General features: G+C 38.0%; 1 protein-coding gene across 2 annotated transcripts in view; it reads right to left on the bottom strand.

The window, feature by feature from the left end:
• The window catches only part of LOC149249794 (protein MANNAN SYNTHESIS-RELATED 1-like), a 133,766-nt gene that overhangs the window by 82,454 nt on the left and 27,725 nt on the right, over nt 1-23,587 (bottom strand). For both annotated transcript variants that reach the window (XM_089458784.1, XM_089458783.1), the window contains exon 3: nt 2,035-2,105. In XM_089458784.1, coding sequence (XP_089314910.1) covers nt 2,035-2,105 — 71 coding nt within the window. The remainder of the gene's footprint in view (nt 1-2,034; nt 2,106-23,587) is intronic.

The following is a 23,587-nucleotide window of genomic DNA, read 5'->3' as shown; positions in this document are numbered from 1 at the left end:
ATCTTGTTCGAGTTCCAACGAGCTATTACACTAAGGTGTTTCATCAAGTATTCCTCTTGGAATGCCACCTTAAGCGCAATTAATTTAGGCACAATAAGAACCTCGTTTTATGGGAATTATCAGAAAGCAATGGAACGAGAAGCAAGTTGTGCAGAATCAACCCTGATGATGGAATATGGAAAGTGAACTCCTCCAAACCCCCTAGAACATCTCCAAAAGCTCTTGGGCCCATTGATGACATAAACCTGACACCTGTGACCTGTCTGCCTCCAACCCTAAAAGTCCATCCTAACCATGCCATAAGGAACACCAGAAAAAGGAACATCACAAATCCTCCCTCCCCAAGACTGCTTGCCCTCACACAACCCAAACTTGTGGACCAGTTTGGTGGCCCAATGCAACTGAGACCCAATGTTTGGATCCCATACAAACCACTAGGTGACGTTATGCCTCTATGTCAACCCACCATGAACAGACCCCTTAATGCCCGGATCCCAGACTAATCTCTGATTGAACTTGTCATCAACAAATCCTCCTAGATCCCAATGCCACCAAGAACCAACATCAATGCTCCATGGCTCTTGTCATGCTATAGCTCTATCTATGAATATCTCTCCATTAACCGCATACCAACTCATCACCTCTCTTTGGTGCAACCCTTGGCATAGGCCAAGGTGAGTCCCACTATGTAGATGTAGGCCTAAAGTGCTAGAAAGTTGTTGGCCTAACTCCCACCGCCAACTAGAACATGCAGTACTCCTCATGTGTAAGGGTCCCTGTTGTGCTTTTCCCTCCACTGAGAATATTGTGCCACCAATAGGAGACCAACTCATAATCTCCTACCAATCCATCCCGTGGGAAGGATCGAAGTCAGCCTCAAACAGTTGATAAGTTGGGCTCAAGTGGAGCCTCAAACAACTATTAATAGCCTATCATTCAACCTATTGAGTAACAAGAAGAGAGGACGTTCGATCTTCATCTGCAAGGAGTAATGGAGTGTGAAATATCAAGAGAAGAGTCTATCCTATGCCGAGAAGGAAGCGAAGTCCAGCATAAGTCTGAAATAAGTGATCCTTAGCCACACGTGCAAATTTTTCATATGAACTACAAGGCCGAAAAAGAGTAGGAAACCAAGTGTTGCAGAAGAAAGAAGAAAAAGGGTCTGAAACCCTAGTTTGCAGTTTATGGAAGGCTGACTTGGCGGAGTTAGGGAAGTCATTTGTCTTGGTCTTGGGTTCTGGTTGTCTCAATTTTGATCTGAATCTATTAGTGGAAGAGTTTGACTGGGGTTTCCCCTTCATAAGGGTTTTTGATTTTTCCCTAGTGCCTACATCTGGTGTCCTTTTGTCATTGATGATCTTCATGGTTTTGATAGTTGTTTGATGATACATTAACATAATAATAATAAAGAGAAGAAGAATCTAATAGAATGTCACAAGCACTCTCTTCTCACATCATTATCTAGCTTTTATTGTCCCTGGCAATGGATGGGGTGTCCACTTGAAACCTTGGATATTTTATATTACTGAATACAGTTTATCTCCAGAAATAGTTCCAACCATTCTGAAAAACTGTGGAAACATACATTCTCAAAATCATGATCAAATCATAACCGCTTCTATCATTAGTGTTGTCAGTACAACTTGGTTTGGTTTCTTACTAAAATAAGATAAACAAGATTATAGATCTCCCATATTCACAGAAAATGCAATGTAGCTTATTAGTGTTATTTCGTATTTCAATAATGAACCCAAGAATTTACATTTTTTGTCATCCATCCATCAATTTAAATCAAAAGATGCCAGTCAAAAATCCCTCTGACTCTGCATTTTAGCAATCTATTAACTCATACTAGAAGATATGCTAACACACACACATTGAAATTTTGCACTAAGCATATACAAATCTAAAACAGATGATGACAACAATGGTGATGGTGATGATACAACTAAACTTAAAAATACAACTCGGCAGAAAATATAACCAACTGCCTCACTTTGTCTGCCATCATCAAAGAGGAAAGGCAATGCATACCTGCACCCGATGGTAGTGTGGACCATTGGAAAGCCTGACTCCAATAAATCCCCAAGTTTTCCCCTTGAGATCTGTACAAAATACTAAAATGCTCACCCACATGATAGATGAGCTCAATATAGTATTCTATCATAACATTTGAAGCAAATAAAAGATGGCTTTATCAATCCAATATACAGTTTTTCTGCATCGATACCATCTTATAAAGCATATGCACGAAGAAAGATCAGCAACCAATTCTGAAATGAAAGATATTTCTCTTCTCATTATTAAATGCAATGTGCTTAATTATTTGGACCATCACTTTCTACAGATAATAGAAAAACTCCTTTTGACCTCATGATAGTTCCCATTAGATCAATGGTTAACCAATTCCCCGGTTGAGTATTAAATCAAAAAGTTTTTAGAACCATCGTTTGTTGCACTCACAACCTCACAGCTTGTCCATTTCCTAAGAATTCATCGTGCTATCGGAAGCTACAAGGGCAAAATGCATCCAACTAAAGGTCTTCCATAATTATATTCTTTGATGGCCATATTACACCCCGTTATGACCCTAATGGTGGTATATAAAGGGTCACGTGTATATGTAAACAGTAGGTCGGCAAAGTAGCAGGCTTACATAGCAATGAATTTAAAACTTTGAATGTATGTTGCACAAGTTCCCAGAACGTGGGAACGTTAGGAATGTGGATACGGGTGTCTGGTATGTGTACAAGTTTCGAAAAAATCTGCAGGAAACAGCAGGTCAGAGACGGCAATGATAAAAAATAAAAATAAAAATAAATTAAATTAAATGCTCACAATTGTATACCATTAAAAAAAATGACACGTAATAGAGGGCATTGATAGGGACTTAGTCAAAAACCCAGCAACATTGGCGACAATCAGTGCAACTAATAGATGTAGAGAGGCAAAGTTATGGGATTAGAAAACAATTAAAGTGCTTTTTGGACTCCTAGTTTGTCCAATGATGCTATATGGGTGTGAATTGTGGTTCCCGTGCAACCAGGGTCTGAATAGCTATATATAGAGGTCAATAGAATCATTATTCTACACATGGGCTTATCATTCTTGTACTTGCATGTACTTGGGTCATTGGATTTCTTCTCCTAATCTATAAGTTCTAGAAGTTATTGTGTTATTCATCATTATTAATACTCTTAGGAGCTGTGCCCTATGTAAATATTTGGTGTACATTGTATATATGCAGCTTTATCATGCTTAGTGTGCATTGGATTCATAAAAATTGGCATCAGAGCAGATTCCTTACTTGAGCACCTTCGAGAAGTACATGTACCTGTTGGAGCTTTAACTTTTGTTAGGGAACTACAAATTGAGTTAGACTTGAAGTGTTGGAAAGAAAACTTCTTTGACTATCTTTCGTTGAAATTTCAACAGCAAAGGTGTGGGAATATAGGAGGTACAGTGACCAATCCATACAAGTTAGGATTTCTACCCAATCCTGGAAACGTGCTAAAACTAACAGGTTCACTACGACAGGTATTTGAAGATTCTGAGGTCCAATTGTAGTGAGACAAGCATTTTCTGATCACCAGAGATTAGATGATGTGAGTCATGTTACAAGTCCAAACGTCAGAGCTGTTAGGGCGAAATTGGCAGAGATATTGTCTGTCCAACCTCACATGCGCTCACAAGAAGAGCTAGAAACAGTAGGGTTAGCAAATCAACCATAAATTTCTCCTGGAAAATCCAAATTGAGTTAGATCAGTGGCATTTAGGAGCACAAATTCCAGGCTATTACTGCTCAATTTCAGTGAAGTTGGAGGAGATATGTCAGAAATACAGCAGGTGCAATGTCAACTCCCTATGGAAAGGTTGAAAAATAAGTTACTTCGAACGGTCGGTCATAATATTTTATTGGCTTGCCAAAATCAGGTCATTCAAAAGGCATTTGAAAGACAAAGTAGAGAAGAATAACTACATAAAAGTTGGGGCATATTTGTATAACCATTTTAAATATAATGGACTTGGAAGTTAGGGGTAATGAAATTTCTCCTAATTTCTCGAGTCTAAAACCAATGGAAATATCACTTTTGAGTGGAGATAAAAACGGTATTGAACATAGGGAATAGTTGAATTTTATAAAGGAAAATTGAAATAATATAGGTTTTATATATTAAAGATGAATCTCGGTGTTGGTGGTATCATCTTGATGGGAAGTCATTAAAAAATAAATTACACTTTGGAATAATTTGAAAAAGTCTTCTTAAATAGATGAATTAAGGAAACAAAGCTAGAGAATAAAGATCCCCTTTCCGTTGAACATCGAGGCAAATATGCAAAAGAAGAACTTCAGGAGAAAGATGTTGAAATATCCAAATTTCAGGAATAAAAAAGAGAAAGGTGATCTGTTTTCCTAGTTGCAGGCCCTTAATCAAGTGCTAACTAAGGATGTTGTGAACTCAAAGGAAGAATTGTCAAGAGAATTTAATAAAGGACCAAGATGCTTCAGTCAGAGAATTTACAATAAAAAAGAAGAAATTTCCAGAATACAAAACCACACTCAATACTACTTAAAGAAGTTAAAAGATTAAAAGAAGACAAGAAACATTGTCAAATTCACACTGAATTGAAGATTATAAATGAAAAGACAAGTAAAATAGTTGAAGGGGAAATGCACAAAATGTTGAAGGAGCCATAAATGCTAATCAGGTCAAATAAAACATGCAAGGAAGAATTGAAAAAGGATATAGAAAACTGATGAATAGCATGCACCATCAGCTTCAGAAGGAGAAGGAAAAAGGTTACAAGAAAGTCATCAAAAGACAATTCTGGAAGTTGATATCCTCGTTAAAGAGGAATTAACCAAGACAGAAGACCAAAAGAAAGCATTCAATGATATTCTCTTTAAAATAAATGCAAATAAAAACAAGCACAGAAGACAAAGCAAGATAGTAAGCCAAAAGAAAAGATTGAAGATAAGTAAGAAGACAAAAAGGAAAAGCTACAACAATTCAAACATACCAAAATCCTCATTAACAAGAGAGTCTTGAAGAAAAAAACGGAGATGCACATCAACAATTCCAATCAAGAAGATGGTAAAATGAGTGACAATCATATAATATCTCATTGATGAACCACTATGTGACAAAATATTACCATAGATGAACAACTATAACAATTGAAGAAATTACAACAATGCTTAGAATGGAAAAAAAATTATGCAACATCAAATTATCAAGGATCACTGCCAGAAAGAATCAAATATAGATCAACTTATAATCAACAATAACAGTAAGAGAGCAAAGATCTGAGAAAATCCTATTACCTGGTTCCATCATATGTAAAACCCTTAACTACAAAGTTTTGAGGACAATTTTTTTTGATGGGGAGTGCTATGTTATCACCCTAATGGTGGGATATAAAGTGTCCTAGTAGTATGTTGGCTTTCGAGTTGTTTTCAGTGTTCACCATGTTTTGGGGTGCTCATGAGATTTAGAATAATGGAGTGAATGATGAAACCATAAATGGTACATGACAGATTTGCACATGGGGGATGGTCCATGATGCAATGGCACATCAAAGATGGCTTGCTCAATAGTTGTTTGACCTCAATTGGGTGTTACCCCCTCTCACTTAGCAATAATTTGTGGAGATCATTCTTTACATGATTCACATTGTAGACACTGGTCCTAGAAATGATGACCAGCATTCTCCAAGATCACAACCCCTGAAATGCCTCTTAGATATCATGCTCAACCAAGTAACCAGCATTCTCATCCAATGATGGTAGTTCAACACACGAGATACATTAGCCATTATTTCATATGAAGTGTTTACATACAATGTATTAGGCAATTAATTAAGGATCGTGGGTTGTAACTTGTCAATTGGGTTTAGCTCAAGTTGTTGGGAAATGTTGTTATCCTCCCCACCCAGGCTCAATTCATGCATGTGACATGTTGAGCTCATAATAAGTATTTCTTGTAATGGCTTTGAGCCTTGTTGTCTGAGCAATCCCTCGAGGACCTTCTACCCCAACAAAATAGGAAGTTGAGATGGGTCACTCAAACATGGAAGAGGTTCAAGAGCATATGAGAGCACACAAATCTTCAATGAGGGTGAGTATACTTCCTAGCAGATATGTTATTCATGTTGCATTAGTGTCTTCCATTTGTGAGCCTTCTAGTTGTCCAAAGGAGGAGAGATGAGATATCTTGATGGAAGATAATGATGATAATGATTTTGGGTTTGCAACTGACTATAGGGACAAGACTATGGATTCTCTCAAACAAAAGGAGTTGCTTATGATGTTACATTTCTTTAGGATTCTCTCAAGATGAGGGAGATGACCTAATTCAAGTTCTTTCAATTGCAAGAGGATTTGAGGTGCATGAAAGGGACTCGCTTGTTCATAGGTTGTTGATAGCCTAGCATAGATTGCTAACAATACCATGAGCTTAGCACTTTAGGATCAAGGATTTGACTTGTGTAGAGTTCTTTGTTTATGACTTTGATAGATCTGATCCACATGTTTTGATCTTGCCCAGAGATATGATTATCTTTACGAGAGCTCTTGGACAGCTCATGATGTTGTGTCCATTGACTTGGGCCTATGATGCTGACCTAAGGGATATTGGAGTTTGGTGGATTTCTAATGATTGAGGGTTGTTCCTCCAAATTCACACGTGGTCAATATTCTTTGAAGGATCAAGATGTTATGATAGCATGGCTGATAGGTTCTTTAAAGAAGACAATGGTTGATTCCAACACTGTAGCATGTACAAAATTGTGCATGTGGCAATTTGGAGGAGTTCAAAAAGGGAGTCGACAAGTGTTGGTAAAAACGCTTTCCTCGTAAAGGCAGCTTGCCGGTTAGGGGGTGCTTCATGAGATTTGGGGTACATGGTCTATGATAAGCCCCTACATGGTCCATGAGGGGTTTGCACATGGGAGATGGTCCACTATAGACAGGCACATTGGAGATGACTTGCTTAGTGGTTGCTTGACCTCAATTGGGTGCTTCCTTCACATTCTTCCCTAGGGTGTTGGAGTTCTCTTGTCAGTGTGGGTGACATCCTTCATGGCCACATGGAGAGGGTTGCTTTCTTGGAGAACAACATACTTAGGACTGTTTGCATCTTGGAAGAGGAAATTAGACCATAGACAACACAAGGCAGCTTGGATTCCTATGTGGTGGCTTAGAACAGTGTTGATAATATCAATATCGAAAAATATCATTGAGGGTCCAGAAAACATCTTATCGACAATATCGGCGAAAATATCGGCAAATATCGGCAAGCATAAAAAATTATTTTTTTTCGGATTTTTAAACATAGTCGATATTTTCAAAATATGGCGATATTTTGCCAATATTTTCAAAACGGAAAATATCGCGATATTTACTCAGCAATATATCATTTTGCCGAAAATATAGCGGTATTTTTGAATATCGCTGATATTATCAACATTGGCTTAGAGTTTGCTATGAGACACCTCAATTGTAGCAATGTTCATGCAAGGCAAGTGGACCTATTGGAGTACATGGTTAGGAGGCCCATTAGTCATCATAGGCTTATAGGAGGAACTTCATACACAATTCATGGAGTTCCCTTGCATTTGGATCCTTGCTCATGGATGACATCACCTTGGAGCTTGACATGTGTACCCCTTGAGCATAACACTTCATATGTGCTCCTACATGTGATTATTGCAAGTTACGTATTAAGGCCATTGACCAACATATGTATTGTTGGCCACCCCTACCTCTCATATATATAGAGGAAAGAGAGAATCCTTCATTAACTCATCATTCTTGTCCAAAATTGTGCTAGGTTTGTCATCAACTGGAGCCCACTATTCTTCTTTCTCTCCCTCTCTTTCTCTCTCCTAGATCTTCTTATGTACTTGGTCTCTTGCTCTCTTGGAGTCACTAGGGTTTCTTGAACTTACTAGAGCATCTAGAAGTCTAGGGTTAGGGTTTTAACCCTTGGAGATTTGGAGATTAGGGTTTTGTGATGAAATCCTTGGTTGTGCTTCCAAAAGTTACGAAGAAGAGGAGACATCTTGCCTTAGAGGACTTGCTTGAGTAATTCATGCTTGTTGGAACTTGGATCTCCTTGATTAAGGTTTTCTTGGTTTTCCCTACCTAGGGATTTGGAGGGCTAGTGGATTGTACTAGTCTTGTGATAGGTCTATGATATGTAAATGAACTTCATCTTATGCATATTAATGAAGTTTTCAACTGTCCAATATTTATGAAAACTGCAAACTTGATTTTCAGCCATCTATGTTCTTCATGGTCTGTAATCTCCAACTATATGTCTTGTTGATTTGACATAAGTTAAGGGTAATTATGTTACGTGATTTAATATTGTAATTGAAGATTAAGGCTGTTTTGTTGTCGTAATTATGATTGTAACTGTGTTTGCAGATCTGGTCTATGCATGATATGATTGCCCTAAGAGGTTGAAACTTATCAAAACACTTGTGTATTTTTTCTCTTGGATTGCCTAGATATTTGTGGTTGTTAAGGATTGAAATATTTCCCATTGCTTCCGTTATTTTAATTATATTACATAACAGCCCTACAGCTGAAAATTGACAGGGTTAAGTTCCAAGAAACCTCTAGGATAGTGGTGAAACTTCTATTTTGCGTCAATTACTTGTTCAGATATTCCAGAATAGCAGACCTACATGAACAGTGAGTGATAACAGATATATAGAGGTCAATAGATCTATTAAAGTACAGATTGGCTTATGATTATTGCACTTCAATGGTCAATGGGGGTCAGCTTGGGTGCTGAAGGTGTACAAATGTGGTTATTGCTTGGGACTCACGGGTCAAGGGCCCCTTGTGGACTGAGCCATCTCAAGTGGATGGGAGCCAGGTGTGATCCATAGATGATTTTGAAAAAATGGACCACCCCATCACAACCGCTTATCCAAGAATGCCCTCACAAGTCAAGCCAAGCATAAATCCTATGGACAAGAAGCATCTGAACATAAAAGAATTATTGTACTTGGGTTATTTGATATTTCTTTTCCTAATATATAATGAGTCACCATGTAATTCATCATTAATAATACCCTTTGAATATTAGCTGCACGTGCATATTTGGTGTACATTGTGTGTATGCAGGTTTTCCATGCCTTATTGTGTATTTGGTTGATAATATTACTTCAACACCTGTCAAGAGATTTTATTTTGTCCTAGTATAAAATAGATCAGCATAATCAAAGGTGCACATCATTCCATTGGCATGCCACAATATTATGTTCAAGCTTTCTTTACAAAGCACTAAATTAGAATACACATAAGTTCTAGTTCTACCTTGAAACTCACTTCCTTTAACATTGTACTTGATAATACTTGACTTTTGAGGTCCTCGTTCTTTAACAGGCATGTAGATGTTTTTAATGTCAATTTTAGTGGAAAATCTTTGGAAAAAAAAAACATTCTCTGTTGGATAAAGCTATTCTAAGGTTCATAGTTGCCAAAATTACTAATTTCAAGATGTGCTTAGATACATGTATCTAAGACCTTGTCTTAACAATTAATGTGATTTATCATTTAACATACTCGTCAATCTATTATTTAACTAATGTCCCTAATAGAAACAGTCAGAATCATTAATTAAAGATTAAAATAGAGCAAGGTTTTCGCATTTGTTTCAGGGGTGCTATGGAATTTACCTTGGATTTCCTAGAGAATATATTTTTGTTGCAAATATCTTTTTGATCAATCATACAATGACCAAGATTTATTACAAGATAGTTGCATTTGTGAATATGCTAGAAGAAAAGTACCCCTTGCCAATTTGGTTGGGATAACTAATCAAATTTTTTGGTTAACCCTGGCTCATGAAATTTCAAACCTATTTATAATATATATGTTAGCATCTTTTTATATATTTGTTTATATCTAAAATATTAGTGGCACATTTTCCATAATTTGTAGCTCTTGCATCTCCAGTATCTCTTGTACACAACATTATCAGTATTGGACAAATTCTAGCAAAATTGGTCAATCTATCCAATTCCAAAGGCCATATCAATCCAATTGAAGGTTTTGAACTCCAAAAAGTCAGTTTTGTACAGAACCTTAAAATTGGCAATGGAAACCACTTCAACTTTGAAAAAAAATCAGTAAAATAAAATAAAATAAAAAATTAAACACTAAATTTAACCCTAGGCCCCCCCAATGCTTTCAAATAATTATCATAAATTGATGAAGCACAAGACTCCGAGAATCTGAAATTAACTTCTAGAGGAAGCTCTTTGGTGCCAATTTTGACCTAGGAAACCCTCTAGTCTTGGTTTGCATCTCTAAAGTAGGCTTGGCCACGATAGGTTCTAGGGAGGTCATGGTGAAGGTTTGATTGCATGCTCATATTATGGGATGACCCAAGGACCAATTGAGGCATCAGTCACAAAAGCACTCATTTGGTTCTTCTAGAATCTTTTCTCCACTCGTTCTTCAATTAGGGGAATTGGATCTATAGAGAAGAGAGGTTGAAATAGACCAAACAAGGACAGTTAAGAGCCCAAGATTTTGCCAAGAATTAGCACCAAATGTGCTAGGGGAGTCACGGTTAGGGAGATGGAGAGCATGTTAAATTGGCTAGTGTGAATCAAGGTATCTAAGTAAGCAAAATTATATGGGAATCCAAGGATCAAAGGAAAGTTGGGGTCTTTAGGGTTATACTAGGATTCCTCATCATGCCCACTTGTCTTGCTTTTCTTGTGTCTAGGCATCCCCTACTTCCCTTCCTCATCCTTCCAATTCTTATCCTCATTATTTTCCTTCTTGTCCATGTCCTTTTTTTATCACAATAATAGCGAGGAGGACCCGAATATCCCCCAACTGAAGTTACCAAGGCCAAATGGCCTACCTAAAACACCTATTGCTAATAAGGAGGTGCAAAGTTGCCTTGCTACTTTCCCCCTATCAAAGTTGGAGTCCTTGAGATTAAAGGATTGGAAGAAGCAATTTCTTATCCCAATTTCCAAAAATTTACCAAATTCAACATGTTTCCCTTGAGAAGGCTAGAAGGTGGATTCTAGGTCAATCTTAACAGTAATAGGAGCATTCTTGCTAGCTCTTAGTCCTAGACCCTTGGACCTGTTTTCTATTATGTTTATCCTCCAAGAGCATTGTTCATATTGCCAAAACCTCTTACTTTCTTTAATGAATACATGTCTTTAATGCAACAACTACTTCTCCTCCAAAACCCAATACTAGTGCTCCATCAAATCGCCACCACCCTTCTGTTAAAGGTAAAATTCTTGCTAAAGTCCCATAGAAAATCTTCCATATGGAGCATCCCCTTGCCTAGACGTTTGCCCAGTGGGAAACCAATCAACTCTACTTTAATGTTAAGAATAAACCCTCTTCAACATCATTGGTATCATGACATTATTTTTCTTTTCTTCCTTCAATAAGACAGATTATAGGAGTGTACTGGAAATATCCCTAGCTAGTAGCCTTACACACAAGAAAAGCATGCGAGAGAGAGAGAGAGCAGTTTCCAAAAGCATTGTTGTTTTTGTATTAGCCATGGGTAAATGGCCCTCATTTTTTTAACTCAATCAGATTGTATGTGATAGTGGGTTGAGAGTTTAAACCCCTCCCATGAGGACTTCCCTAAAGTTTTTATATGGATCAAATTGTACTCACTGCCATTGGATCATTAGTATAAGGATATTTTGGAAGGCATTACGCAATTGAGGAGAACATTCATTGAAGCTTATGAAATCATAAGAGAAACTTAATGTACCACTCATTCACAAATTTGTGCATAAAAGAATCTTATACTATCCACTCTCAAATCCATAGTTTTGTCATACTACATAACGAAAAATTGAATTGATTCGACCTCTAGGTTATAAGTAGTAGTTGCCATTCGAGTGTTGGGCATGCCATCAATTTGGACATTTAACAATGGTATGTTCAGTAAACTGATCTTCAAGAAGCTCCACCAATATAAACAAAACAAAAATATGAGAAAACTTATAGGAACTACACCTATGGAAACTCCTTTGACACACTAAATTTAAACATGTAGAAGAACTAATACCAAGGATGCTAGAAAAGTAGGTTGACAAAAGGAATAAAGCATTACCTTATTGGCATAGTGAGTCGAATACATTGTTGTATACCAATGAACGGTTTAACCTTGTAACAAAAAAATTACCTCCATTGCATATTGCCCTATGATGATAGGCTATGTATCATTGGGTGGACATATTAACTTGTCAATGCTTCCAATACTTCCCACCACTTTTGAGTTTAATCAATTTTTATCATTTAATTTGTTAGGGTTTCATCAATGAATGGAGGGCCACTTATTCTAGATTTGTTTGCTTATTGGCCTTGGATCATGTGACTACACCTCTCAACCAAGTTCTAGTTCCTACACATGATGTGATGAACCAAGAGTGTTGCACTCCATATCCTTGGTTTAATTTGTGGACCTTTGCCCTTATGATTAAATTGCCTCTTATGAGTGTAAGAATTTTAGCCGTACATGACTTTTGTCCTTATGCTCTCAATTAATCAAATAAATTGCTGAATTTAATTTACGCAAAAATTATAGCATCATTCACACAATAGCTGAAAAGTAAATAGTGGAAGCATGAAATAGTTCCACAAATACATATGTAATTTCTGCTTTAAAATCAGTTTTTCAGTCCTTATTCAGAGGTTACAAGGAAACCTACGCAGTTTGCTAAAAAATTCAGCAGCTGCACAGTTAACAAATTACGCTGAGCATAGGTGTACATCCTGCATGAGAAGGTATGGCCTGCTGGGAAAAAAAACAGCGACAAACTGTTAATGACTCTGATGTACAAACTTGTATGGCTGCTATTATATGGATCTGTTGTATGAACTGTTGAAGAATCTAGGGCAAATGTAGGTTAATAAGATTCTTCTCGCCATGATAACTATTTGTGAGGTATTTTTAACTTTTTCTTCTTAGCACAATCTTCACTTGTTATTATTAGAGTGTGTCTTCTTATATTCATCAAATAGTTACCAAAACAAAAGAGACAAGAACACAAGATGTTGGCTTTCTACCAGGGCCAAAACCTCTCACTCTTTGAGAGGAAAACCCGCACAAAATTCTTCTTATAGAGATTCCAAATGACGAATGCCAAGACCAAGACCAAGACCCTTGACCTAATAGCCACTCCAAGATCAAGCCGCTGCTTCCTTTGAATGGCTTTTCTGCTTTGTGATTCTTTCTTTGCTTCAACCTTCTTTGTGTCTTCCCATCACTGTCTTATCAAGATCCTTCCATCAAGATTTTCTTCTCACTGTCATGTCCTTTGACTTATTAATAAATCCTAAGTCTCTCAATCGGAGCCACTACTAAATAAACCCTTGCTCATGCAACCCATGCAGCAAGGCATACAAAAATAATTTTATTTCTTTTATTTCATCATTTACAAAGATCATGTCATTATGAAGATCGAACCTAGTTACACTTTCTTCAACACTCCCTCTTAACTAGGGAGGTATTCATAATGGTACTTGGTCATTCTCAATCTGAAGAATTTTTCATAAGAAGAATCGGATTGGTAACCCATTTGTATAGCATCATAGTAACCAACATTGTTTCGACAGCAAGGCCTTGACTGACAGCTCTATCTCTCATCAAATCATAGCAGAATGTTGGCAAGACCAATGATTATAGACACCTTCATCATTGTCTCTCAAGGTACATACCCACCTGGGTGTTCACTAAGTATGACCTTCTAGGACTATTCTTATCTTGGGTTCCCAGCCCTCAAAGAATATCGGTCCTCTTGCCTACTCTTATCTTGGATGCCCTACACATCCTCAAAGAGCATCGGATGCCAGATGATTACCCAATCCTTCCATTCTTTCTTCCCAAGTGAAGACAAGAATGTTGTGTCTATCTCTCCTTAACTAGGGAAGATATGCTCATTTCTGTAAAGGAATGTACCCAAGTTCCCTCTGACCAGGAATTTGCCCAAGCTCCCTCTCAATTAGGGACTTGTCAAAGCTCCCTCTTAACTAGGGACTCTCCTTTTCATCAGTAGCTTCCTCTTCATGGGTCCTTCAGTTGTTTGATCAACTTCTTTCCTTGATGTTATGAAATTTAGTCGAGCTTCTTTCTTGTAGGGCAACATCCATCGATCACTTTCTTTCTTAGTCCATCATGTCATTCCATTCTTCATGGAAAGTGGCCTTCTTGATACATATCTAGAACCTTCGTCATATGGCTACTTCTTCCTCATCATGTTTCTTTCAGGAATTCCATCCACAACATGAATGCTAGTTGTACTTGCACTTAGAACTCTTGTTCCAGTAGCCCTGCATGAACTTATCTAGATATTATTCAAGAAATCAAAACATAACATTAAATCAAATAGTACCTTACAAGATGGCTCTTCATCATGACATCTTCCTATAGGTATGAACACCCTGCATACATGTTGACACATCTCCCAAAGATATCCATTGTCAAGGGTCTCCATCTTTTCCAAACTTTCATTAGAGTCTTCATATCTTTCCGAGAGATTTTTTAGTCAAATCTTCTTGGTCTTTTGGATGTTGATCGCCTTCGTCATGGTTGCATATCTCATGATCTCTTCCTTCCTCACACATTTCATTCCCAGGAGTATTCAATCAGAGTTTCTTAATTGTAGTCAACCACCTCATACTTCATATGAGGACATACTGTGTTGATTTCATCTAGTGTGACTTATGCCTTCCTGCATCCTTTCAGAGGAGGAGATCCTTTTTCTCTTGATCATGCTTCTCAAGATAGAAGTAATGATCCATGTTACCTGCAACCATATGACATGACATTATAATATTAAACACAAGCACACATACCTCATTTTACCTTTAGGTCATCTAGGCTTCTTCCAGCAGTTTCCTTGATTGAAAAGACCTTCAACCCCTTGATCTGCTTCATTTCTCACGTCATCACACCATCATCCCATGAATTCCATAAGTTGGAGTTCCTTATGAAACACTTGCTTCCTCTCTAGATTAGTGAATCCTTTGATGAGGATTCCATTAGAGAACCTTGAGGGTCTTGCATATCCCCATTTGGGAGATGTTTCCCTTTTGACTTGATGTATGATGAGCCTTGTCCTGGATGACTTCTTTCTTTCCTTCAATGTTCAATGAGGTTCCCAAAAGCTATATCCTTCATGTTTGACTATCATGGATTTTGTCCTTCATGATTCCTATGGTGATGTCACAAGCTCTTGATTCTAATGCTTTCATGATGCCACGATGCATCTTATTATCATGGTCATATCTATAACAGAAGCTTATGATAGGACCCTTTTGTGAGGGATACCATCTCAATCATAGTAGAGATCTGTTACTCCCTCTTTCCTTGGCCCCTTTCTTCAGCTTCCTCCATCTTTCCGGCGATATGAGCTTTCTTTTCATAATTTTTCCATAACACTGTTTTGTCTTGCTTGAGGACCAAACTTCCCTTTCCTTTCTGCAAATGTTTGAGTCCTTTAACCTTCAACACTTTTGCCATCAACTTGTCTTTCTCTATCTAGCATAGAGACCACAAATTGTCGAATGAGGTAACCTTCTTATTCATGGACATTTGTTACCTTGCTTATCAGTTCGAACAATGATGATTATCTTCTTATCATCTCTCTCAAATCTCTCAATAGAGATCTTATGAAGATATTCCTTCATTCTTTGATACCTTCAATGTAGATCAGATCTAAGTGATATGACCTTCTTTACTGCATTCTCAAAGAATTTATCTTCTAGTACTTCATATATCTCTTTGATGTCTCTTCTCTTACTACATAGGGACCTTTGACTGATTTCATAAGAATCCTATGAGTCCCTTGATCCTTTTTCCATGTATTCAAACAATGCTTGACCTTTCCATAGATATCAATGACTTCTCTTCTAGGGACTATATCTATCCTCCTTTCTTGCAAGGATTTTTTATGACCTTGCCGATTTATAGATTTCCTTGCAAACACGAAGTCATTTAACCAAACTTGATTATAAAATGAAAGATACTTACTTGACAAGTGAAGATGAACTCTTCTACTTGATCACTTTGATGATGGTTGAAGAAGATGTATTAAGGCTTCTTCTTGGATGATCTTCTTTCAAATAAGAAAGCCTTTCCTCAATAGAAAAGGTTGCTCCTTTTGATGAGGATGATTTATTGTTTCCTCGGATCATCTTCTTCTAGGGCAAGGAGATTATCCTTGCTTGTTTTTATAACCTTGAAGATGGCAATGCCTTCTTGCCTTCAATATGATTTTCCTTCTTTTGTAGTGTAGATCGGGACTGCTTCTAGGGTTTCAACCTTTTCCAAGATGATGTGATATTTGATTTTGAGGTCCTTTGAGCTACATTGCTTTGTAGACAACTTGATGAGGATCTTGGTGGTCTTTTGATGATGACTACAAAAACAAAAGTTATTGTTGTTGTAAATTGCTTCTTGAGACTTGATCCTTGAATGTCTCTTCTTGAAACTTGATCCTTGAATGTCTCTTTGATGCCCTTCCTTTGACTTCAGCACCTTAGCTTTGATACCATGTTGAAGAATCTAGGGGCAATGTAGGTTAATAAGATTCTTCTCGCCATGATAACTATTTGTGAGGTATTTTTTGTTGAAGGAGGTGTAACTAGGATCAGTCTTCATAATGACACATTCCATTGTCAATAATGAAAATTGTATCTGGCAAAATATTTTGAGAATTTGATTCATGGGTTTCATGCTCAAAATGTATTTGTAGTAGCTCCCATTGAGAGCTCTAGGCTAGGTGATAGGTTTGTGTCATTGATGTAATTAATTACACTTGTAAAGTATATAGTTTGTGTCTCCAAGATCAAAGTCAGAACCATGTGGAATGTCTCCTCCAAGCCCAAGAACAAATGGTTAGTAAAAGTCTCCTTCAAACGAAGATCAAAATAGCATTGTAATTTTGGGAAAAATATATTGTATACATGTCGTCTAAATCATTATGTAAAGTTGGCCTAAAGACAAATCATGTCGGCCTAATGAGCAGCGTTAAGAAGACTATAAATAAGGGCCTCTTCTCCCTCATTTGAACACACTCAACACACATGAATTCGGTCTCTCTCCCATGCGAAGAAGTCTGTCTAAGGGTGCGAAGAAAGGGTCATCACAAGGAGTCGTAGGTCAACAATAAGAAGGTTTGTTTTGCCATCTATAACCGCAGGGATTATGTCCACGCGTGCGAGGTTAGGGCATCATCCTATGTGCTCTCATCATCAAGGAAAGAGTTCGATCTTGAGTCCATTTGAAGGGCAGATTCATTTGAAGAGCATAGACAAGTAGAGTGAAGGTTTAGGAGGGCTAGAAGAGCCCTAAACCTCTCACACGTGCGAAGGAACAAGTCATTGTTAGGGCTGCATTCCAGTCCTAGGTCTTATTCATGATAAGGGTTGACTTGAGGCCTAAAGAGTTCGATTGTTGGCCTAGAAGGAAGCTCCAAGCATAGCGAGGCTAGGAGGAGGCTACAAGATCAAGTAGATCACTCACGTGGGAAGTCAATGACATTTCCAGTTCTATTGCAAGAGTTGTTGATCAGTTCATATCTAGGAAGAAGATCATCTTGTTTCTAGAAAAGCATTGAGGACAACAGTTGACCAAGTGAACTATTTTGGACAAGTGAAGCTTGGAAGGAGGAAGGAAGAGGGAACCTAACTCATCCATTTACAGTTGCAGATTTGATCCATGGATCAGCAAATTAGAGGACAGCAGTAGTATAAGGTTCTAGCCTTGATCTTGGAGACACTTTGGTCAAAGGGTCTTTGTATGTGTCTTGGAAATTTTGTCAAGTGAAGATTCTATAAGAAGAATTACTGTGGATTTTCCTCTCATTGGTTGGAGAGGTTTTGCCCTGGCTGCTGCCTACATCTTGTGTTATTGTTCTTTTGCTTATTATGCATGATAGTTGGTTGATGAAGTTAATAAACATACACATATGAAAAAATCTTGTTTAAAAGGGATAAAAATACTTCAAAAGCAGTTATCTAAGATAGAGAAATCATTATTATATCAAGCCCTAAGATTTCTCAACATTTTTAACTTTTTCTTCTTAGCACAATCTTCACTTGTTATTATTAGAGTGTGTCTTCTTATATTCATCAAATAGTTAACAAAACAAAAGAGATAAGAACACAAGATGTTGGCTTTATACCAGCGCCAAAACCTCTCATTCTTTGAGAGGAAAAAGCACACAAAATTCTTCCTATAGAGATTCCAATTGACGAATGCCAAGACCAAGACCCTTGACCTAATAGCCACTGCTTCCTTTGAATGTCTTTTCTGCTTTGTGATTCTTCCTTTGCTTCAACCTTCTTTGTGTCTTCCCATCACTATCTTATCAAGATCCTTCCATCAAGATTTTCTTCTCACTGTCATGTCCTTCAATGAACTGTCTTATCTTCTTTGTTGCTCCTAAACCATGAACTATATAGAGATCTGACTTCTTCCTTTAGACACCCAATCTCTTCTTCTATCTGACAGTCTGAGCTTTGCTCTCGCATTGAATCATAGAGATGCTTTACTGATCAGTTATCTACATTCAAGACGGATCCAAATTCCCTTCTCCAAGGAATTGTGATCTTGTAACCTTTGATTGTAGTCTTTATCGAAACATGGGTGATCTGAGATCTTCTGATGTCCTAGATCACTAAGATCTCAAAGATCCGAAATATTGTGATCATCCACTTAAATTACAGAGGTATCCACATACTGCACCATGGACAGACTTCCAAAAATTCATCATTGTGGTATCCGAGATCCTTTCCTGTGACAGTCGTTCGAAACTTCATGAGAACCCGAGATCTGCACTTCATCTAAAACACTGAATTTCCTCACTGTAACTTTAATGTGAAAATCTCATAGATAGATACAATTTCTCTGTGTTTTTATGTGAAGAGTCCAACAAGGTATTTATAGTAATTCGTCCACAAATTAAGTCGACATGACAGTATGAATAGATGTGTCTATTAAATGTAAGCTGACATGAGCTGTCCACACAATTTGGAGGCCGACTTTGAAGAGGATGGCAAGTGCTTATCGTTGGAGGGCTAACTAGACATATTTATAGACTTATATACATTGACTCATGCTCAAGAAGAGCTTCTTCATACATGACATTGACTCTTTGACTTATTAATAAATCCTAAGACTCTCAATGGGAGCCACTACTAAATAAACCTCTTGCTCATGAAACCCATGCAGATCATGTCATTATGAAGACCGAACCTAGTTACACTTTCTTCAACATGAACTTCACAACTGTTGTTGCATGAACTGTACAGATCTTCTACTCGATTGTGCTATACGACCTCTTCCTCTTTACTAAACTTTACTGAATCACACTACTCTCACTCTCTCTCTTGCTTGTTACTCGATTCGATTGGATATTGTTCTCCCTATCTTGTCTTATTTATGCTTTTCAGAAAACCTAATCTACCAAAACCCTAATCTCTAAAAGCTAATATGACCCTAAGATGCACGATTGAGATTAAATCCAATCAACGTCATTAATGTGTTAAATGCACTCTATTAGACTAATCGAAAAACATAAGATATTTTACTTTATCCTAAGTGAATTACAAAATAGAATTAGTGACCATTTTTTCCTGGATCATCACCCTAGAAATGTCTCAAACCATTTCATGCATGTTCACACTGAACCTATGCAAGAGGTTCCTACTCAAGCTACATTTCTCAACACTCCCTCTTAGCAAGGAAGGAATTTTGCACCAATCCAAATCTAGCTCTGAACGTTTCAAACTTTCCTTGGTCTTGGTCAAAATATCAATTACCTATTGACCTGTGGCAATATACTAGAGCTTCACTACTCCCTTCTAAATCATGTTTCATAATAAGTGATATCTAATCTCTATGTGTTTGGACTTTATCATGAAACACTAGATTCTTAGAGAGCTTGATACAACTACAATTATAACAGTAAATCATTATGGGGTCCCACTCCTGATCAAACAATCCTACAAGTTACTTATGAAGCCATATCAACTCACAACTAGCAATATTGGTTGCAATGTATACCACCTTTGTTTAGCTAAGTGCCATAGAAGTTTTCTTCCTATCGAACCAAGATATCAACACTAATCCCAAGCTAAAGTAACACCATAAGTTGCTCTTCTCATGTGTTGCACTGCCTACCCAATCTAAGTCTAAACACCCTTGTAATTTCAATTCACCATCTCCAAGATATCTTAGAGCAATCCATTGTGCCCTAAAATATCTAAGCACATGTTTTTCTACTACCCAATGCTCCTACCTTCAATCCACCATGACCTTCTTGAAGGTTTTTGCTGCAGAACATATATCCGGTTTGGTGTTGACCAAATACATCAAGAAACCTATTAGTTTCCTATACAACGTGGTATCCACCAACTTTGAATCTAAAGCTATCACTTTCTTCCAATTAGTAATCATGGGTGTGGCCATAGGTTTGTAGTCGTCCATCTAAAACCTCTTCAAGATCTCAATGACACACTCACTCTACCCAAGGAAAATCTTCCCCGATCTCTGCCAAACCTCCAAACCCAAGTAATGCATCATGCCAATGCCCTTCATCTCGAACTTAGTTTCCATGTATGGACTCTATTGTGCATCCTACAATGAGCTTATTTGCACTTGTAAGAAACAACTCATCTACATATAGCACCAAAACGAGCATATCAGTCCCAACAAATCTATAATATAAGTTAGGATCTAATTCATTTTTGGTCATGGCCATACTCTACATATATCCGTCTATCATGGAATACCATGCTTTCATTGTTAACTTGAGTCCATACAAGACATTCTTAAGCCTGCAATAATGGGACTTCTTCCCATTTACCTCAAAGCCCTAAGGTTTCCATGTGTACAATTCCTCATCAGGGATCCCATTAAGGAAAGTTGTCTTCACATCCATCTAACTTATCCTCTATCCCATAAATGGAACAAAGGATGTAACTACTCTAATGGAAGTGTACTTAGAGACTAGAGAAAATGTTTCCCAATAGTTCACCCCCTCTTTCAAGGAGAACCCTCTCACTACTAACCTCACTTTCAATTTCTCAATGCTACCATCCACTACATGCTTGATCTTGTAGAGCCACTTGAAGCTCACTACTAACTTTCCATGTGATCTTAGCACTATGTCCCAAACATCGTTCATCATGATGGAGGTGTACTCCACCATGGAATACACCATACATAAAGGTCTATTGCCTCCTAAAAGCTAGAAGGCTCAAAATTTATGATGTTGCTCATCAATGCCATATAGTCTGGAAACTTCTTCAAAGGTATGCTTTCTCTAAATGTGCTCCCAGGATACCCAACATACTCCTAAGCATCCCTCAATGTATGGGTGAACCATCAAGGTTTCTTGTCAAAATTGGAAGGGGCTACTATCTTCTCCTCTTAACATTAAAGCTATTGTACTACTCTGGAAGTCACTAGTGACCATGGCTCAACCTTCAGAGCTTCCTACTCCTCATCCTCTGCCACCAAAATAGGCTCATGGGACTTCCTTGATGCAATGTCTTCCTCACGCATTACGTCCTTGCTTACTATTGTCTTCCTTTATTTTAGAATTAGACCTTTTAGGCCTTTGAAATCTCGGTATAACCTACAAATAACCCTTCCTAATAGAGGGATCCAACTTGGTCCTCTTTTTTATCAGTACGTGAATATAAACTAGACAACCGAAGATGCAGAAATAACTCACCTCGAGTTTCACACCAGTGAATGCCTCCTCTGATGTCTTCTCCTCTAAGATCCTAAAAGGACGGCAGTGCTAAATGTAGACTACTATGTTGCATGCCTTTGCCCAATGACACATCAACAAGTCCTAGTCATGAATCATAGCCTTCATATACAATGGACAAATTCTTCCATTTTGCAATTCCATTATGTTGTGGGTTGTAAAAAACAATCATTTCCCTCCTGATTACTACCTCCTTGCACAAAGCCACAAATTCCCTGGCAGTATACTCTCCTCCATTATTTGATCTCAAGATTATGATCTTCTTTCCTATTTGTTTTTCAACTAGAGCTTTGAACCCCTGACCCTACTAAATACCTAGTTATTAGTTTTGACTCTTTAAGAAGTAGACCCAAGTTTTGCGAGAGAAGTCATCAATGAAGGAAACATAGTACATGCTTCCTATAATTGATGCAACTAACATCGGTCCACAAACATTCATATGCACTAGGCCTAGCATCTTCTTAGACATGTGCTCACTGCTTGCGAAAGTAATCTTGGCATGCTTGCTAAGAGTGCACCCCTTGTGTATTCCATGCTGCTCAATATTGAACTTAGGAAGACATATGACTATCTCCCTTGGAATAGGCAATGTCCTGTGATGCAAGTAACCCATCCTCTTGTGCCACAACCCCCACAAGTTGTCACTGTTACAAACTAGGGCTCAAATAGGTTCACCCAATAACCTATAAAGATTACCTTCTACAACCCCTATTACCTAAGTTGTATCTGGGCTAAATTCCTTTGGTCTAATAAGGACTTGTTAGTTCTTGAACACAACTACAAAGTCCTTACCCTTTCCTGATGAGAAATCAACGGCAGTGATCTAATCTCTAATCAACGGCTAAGATTAAATTAGACTTGATCCTCGTCTCTTAAAAGCTTCTCACCCATATTTTCATTAATACCCATTAAAATTTTAATTTTCCTAAATTTAGACTTAGGAGCCCCATTAAAAATATTAATTATTTTAATAAAATACAATCTGGGTGGAATTTCACCAAACAATTTCTCGGTCTTGGAGATCTCATGTGTTCTAGCCCCTCCACAAAATTTTGGAGCTAGAGCACATCCAATGCTACCCAAAAATCAACAATCCCTCTTAGCGAGGAATGTGCTCTAGCAATACTTCCCAGCAAAAGTATCACACTAATCCATGACATCAGTCCTCTGCGCTGTTGATGCTCGGCCTGCTGCCGTTATCCACTGCGCTGCTGCATTCTGTACTGCTGCCCATGACACTGCCACTGCTACATATGTACTACAACTCCCTCTTAATATGTTGCATCATGTTGCCCATAGCACTACCACTGCTAACTGCTACACTGCAACTCAGTTGCTGAGAAGTAAGCAACTGAAAAGTCACCCAAAAGCTAACATGTTGGTCAGTCTGGATACCTCGTGATGTTGAAGCTACCTCTGCTGCTAATCTGTGTTGACCCTCTAATGCTACTGCGCCGTTGTTGTATCTGCTCTATGCCTCCCGCACTGCTACAACACTCCATTGTGTTGCTTCAGACTTTGGCACTCTAGCTCTGCCACTATTGCTCCATCATCCCTCACACCAACTGACTCCCGTCATTCTACTACTGTCATTAAGGGCTCCCGTAGCCGTATGTGATCCAAGAGTTTGGGCACCTCAAGGATCCTGCCCCTCATGTAGTCCTCCCGACTACAGCTCAATATCGCCCCACCTCTTTTCTAGAGGTGCATGAGCACTCATGGCACAATCATCATCATTGTCCTCTCCGTCAACTTTCACTGGAGCAGCCTTTGAGTCAGACTTCTCTTCCTT

This window comes from Pinus tabuliformis, chromosome 7 (assembly GCF_031772625.1).
Source record: "Pinus tabuliformis cultivar Carrire ecotype Pingquan chromosome 7, CPIR1, whole genome shotgun sequence".
Classification (NCBI taxonomy): Eukaryota; Viridiplantae; Streptophyta; class Pinopsida; order Pinales; family Pinaceae; genus Pinus; species Pinus tabuliformis.
The sequence above is the reverse complement of the archived record's forward strand: the minus strand, read 5'-3'. Positions and strand labels throughout refer to the sequence as shown.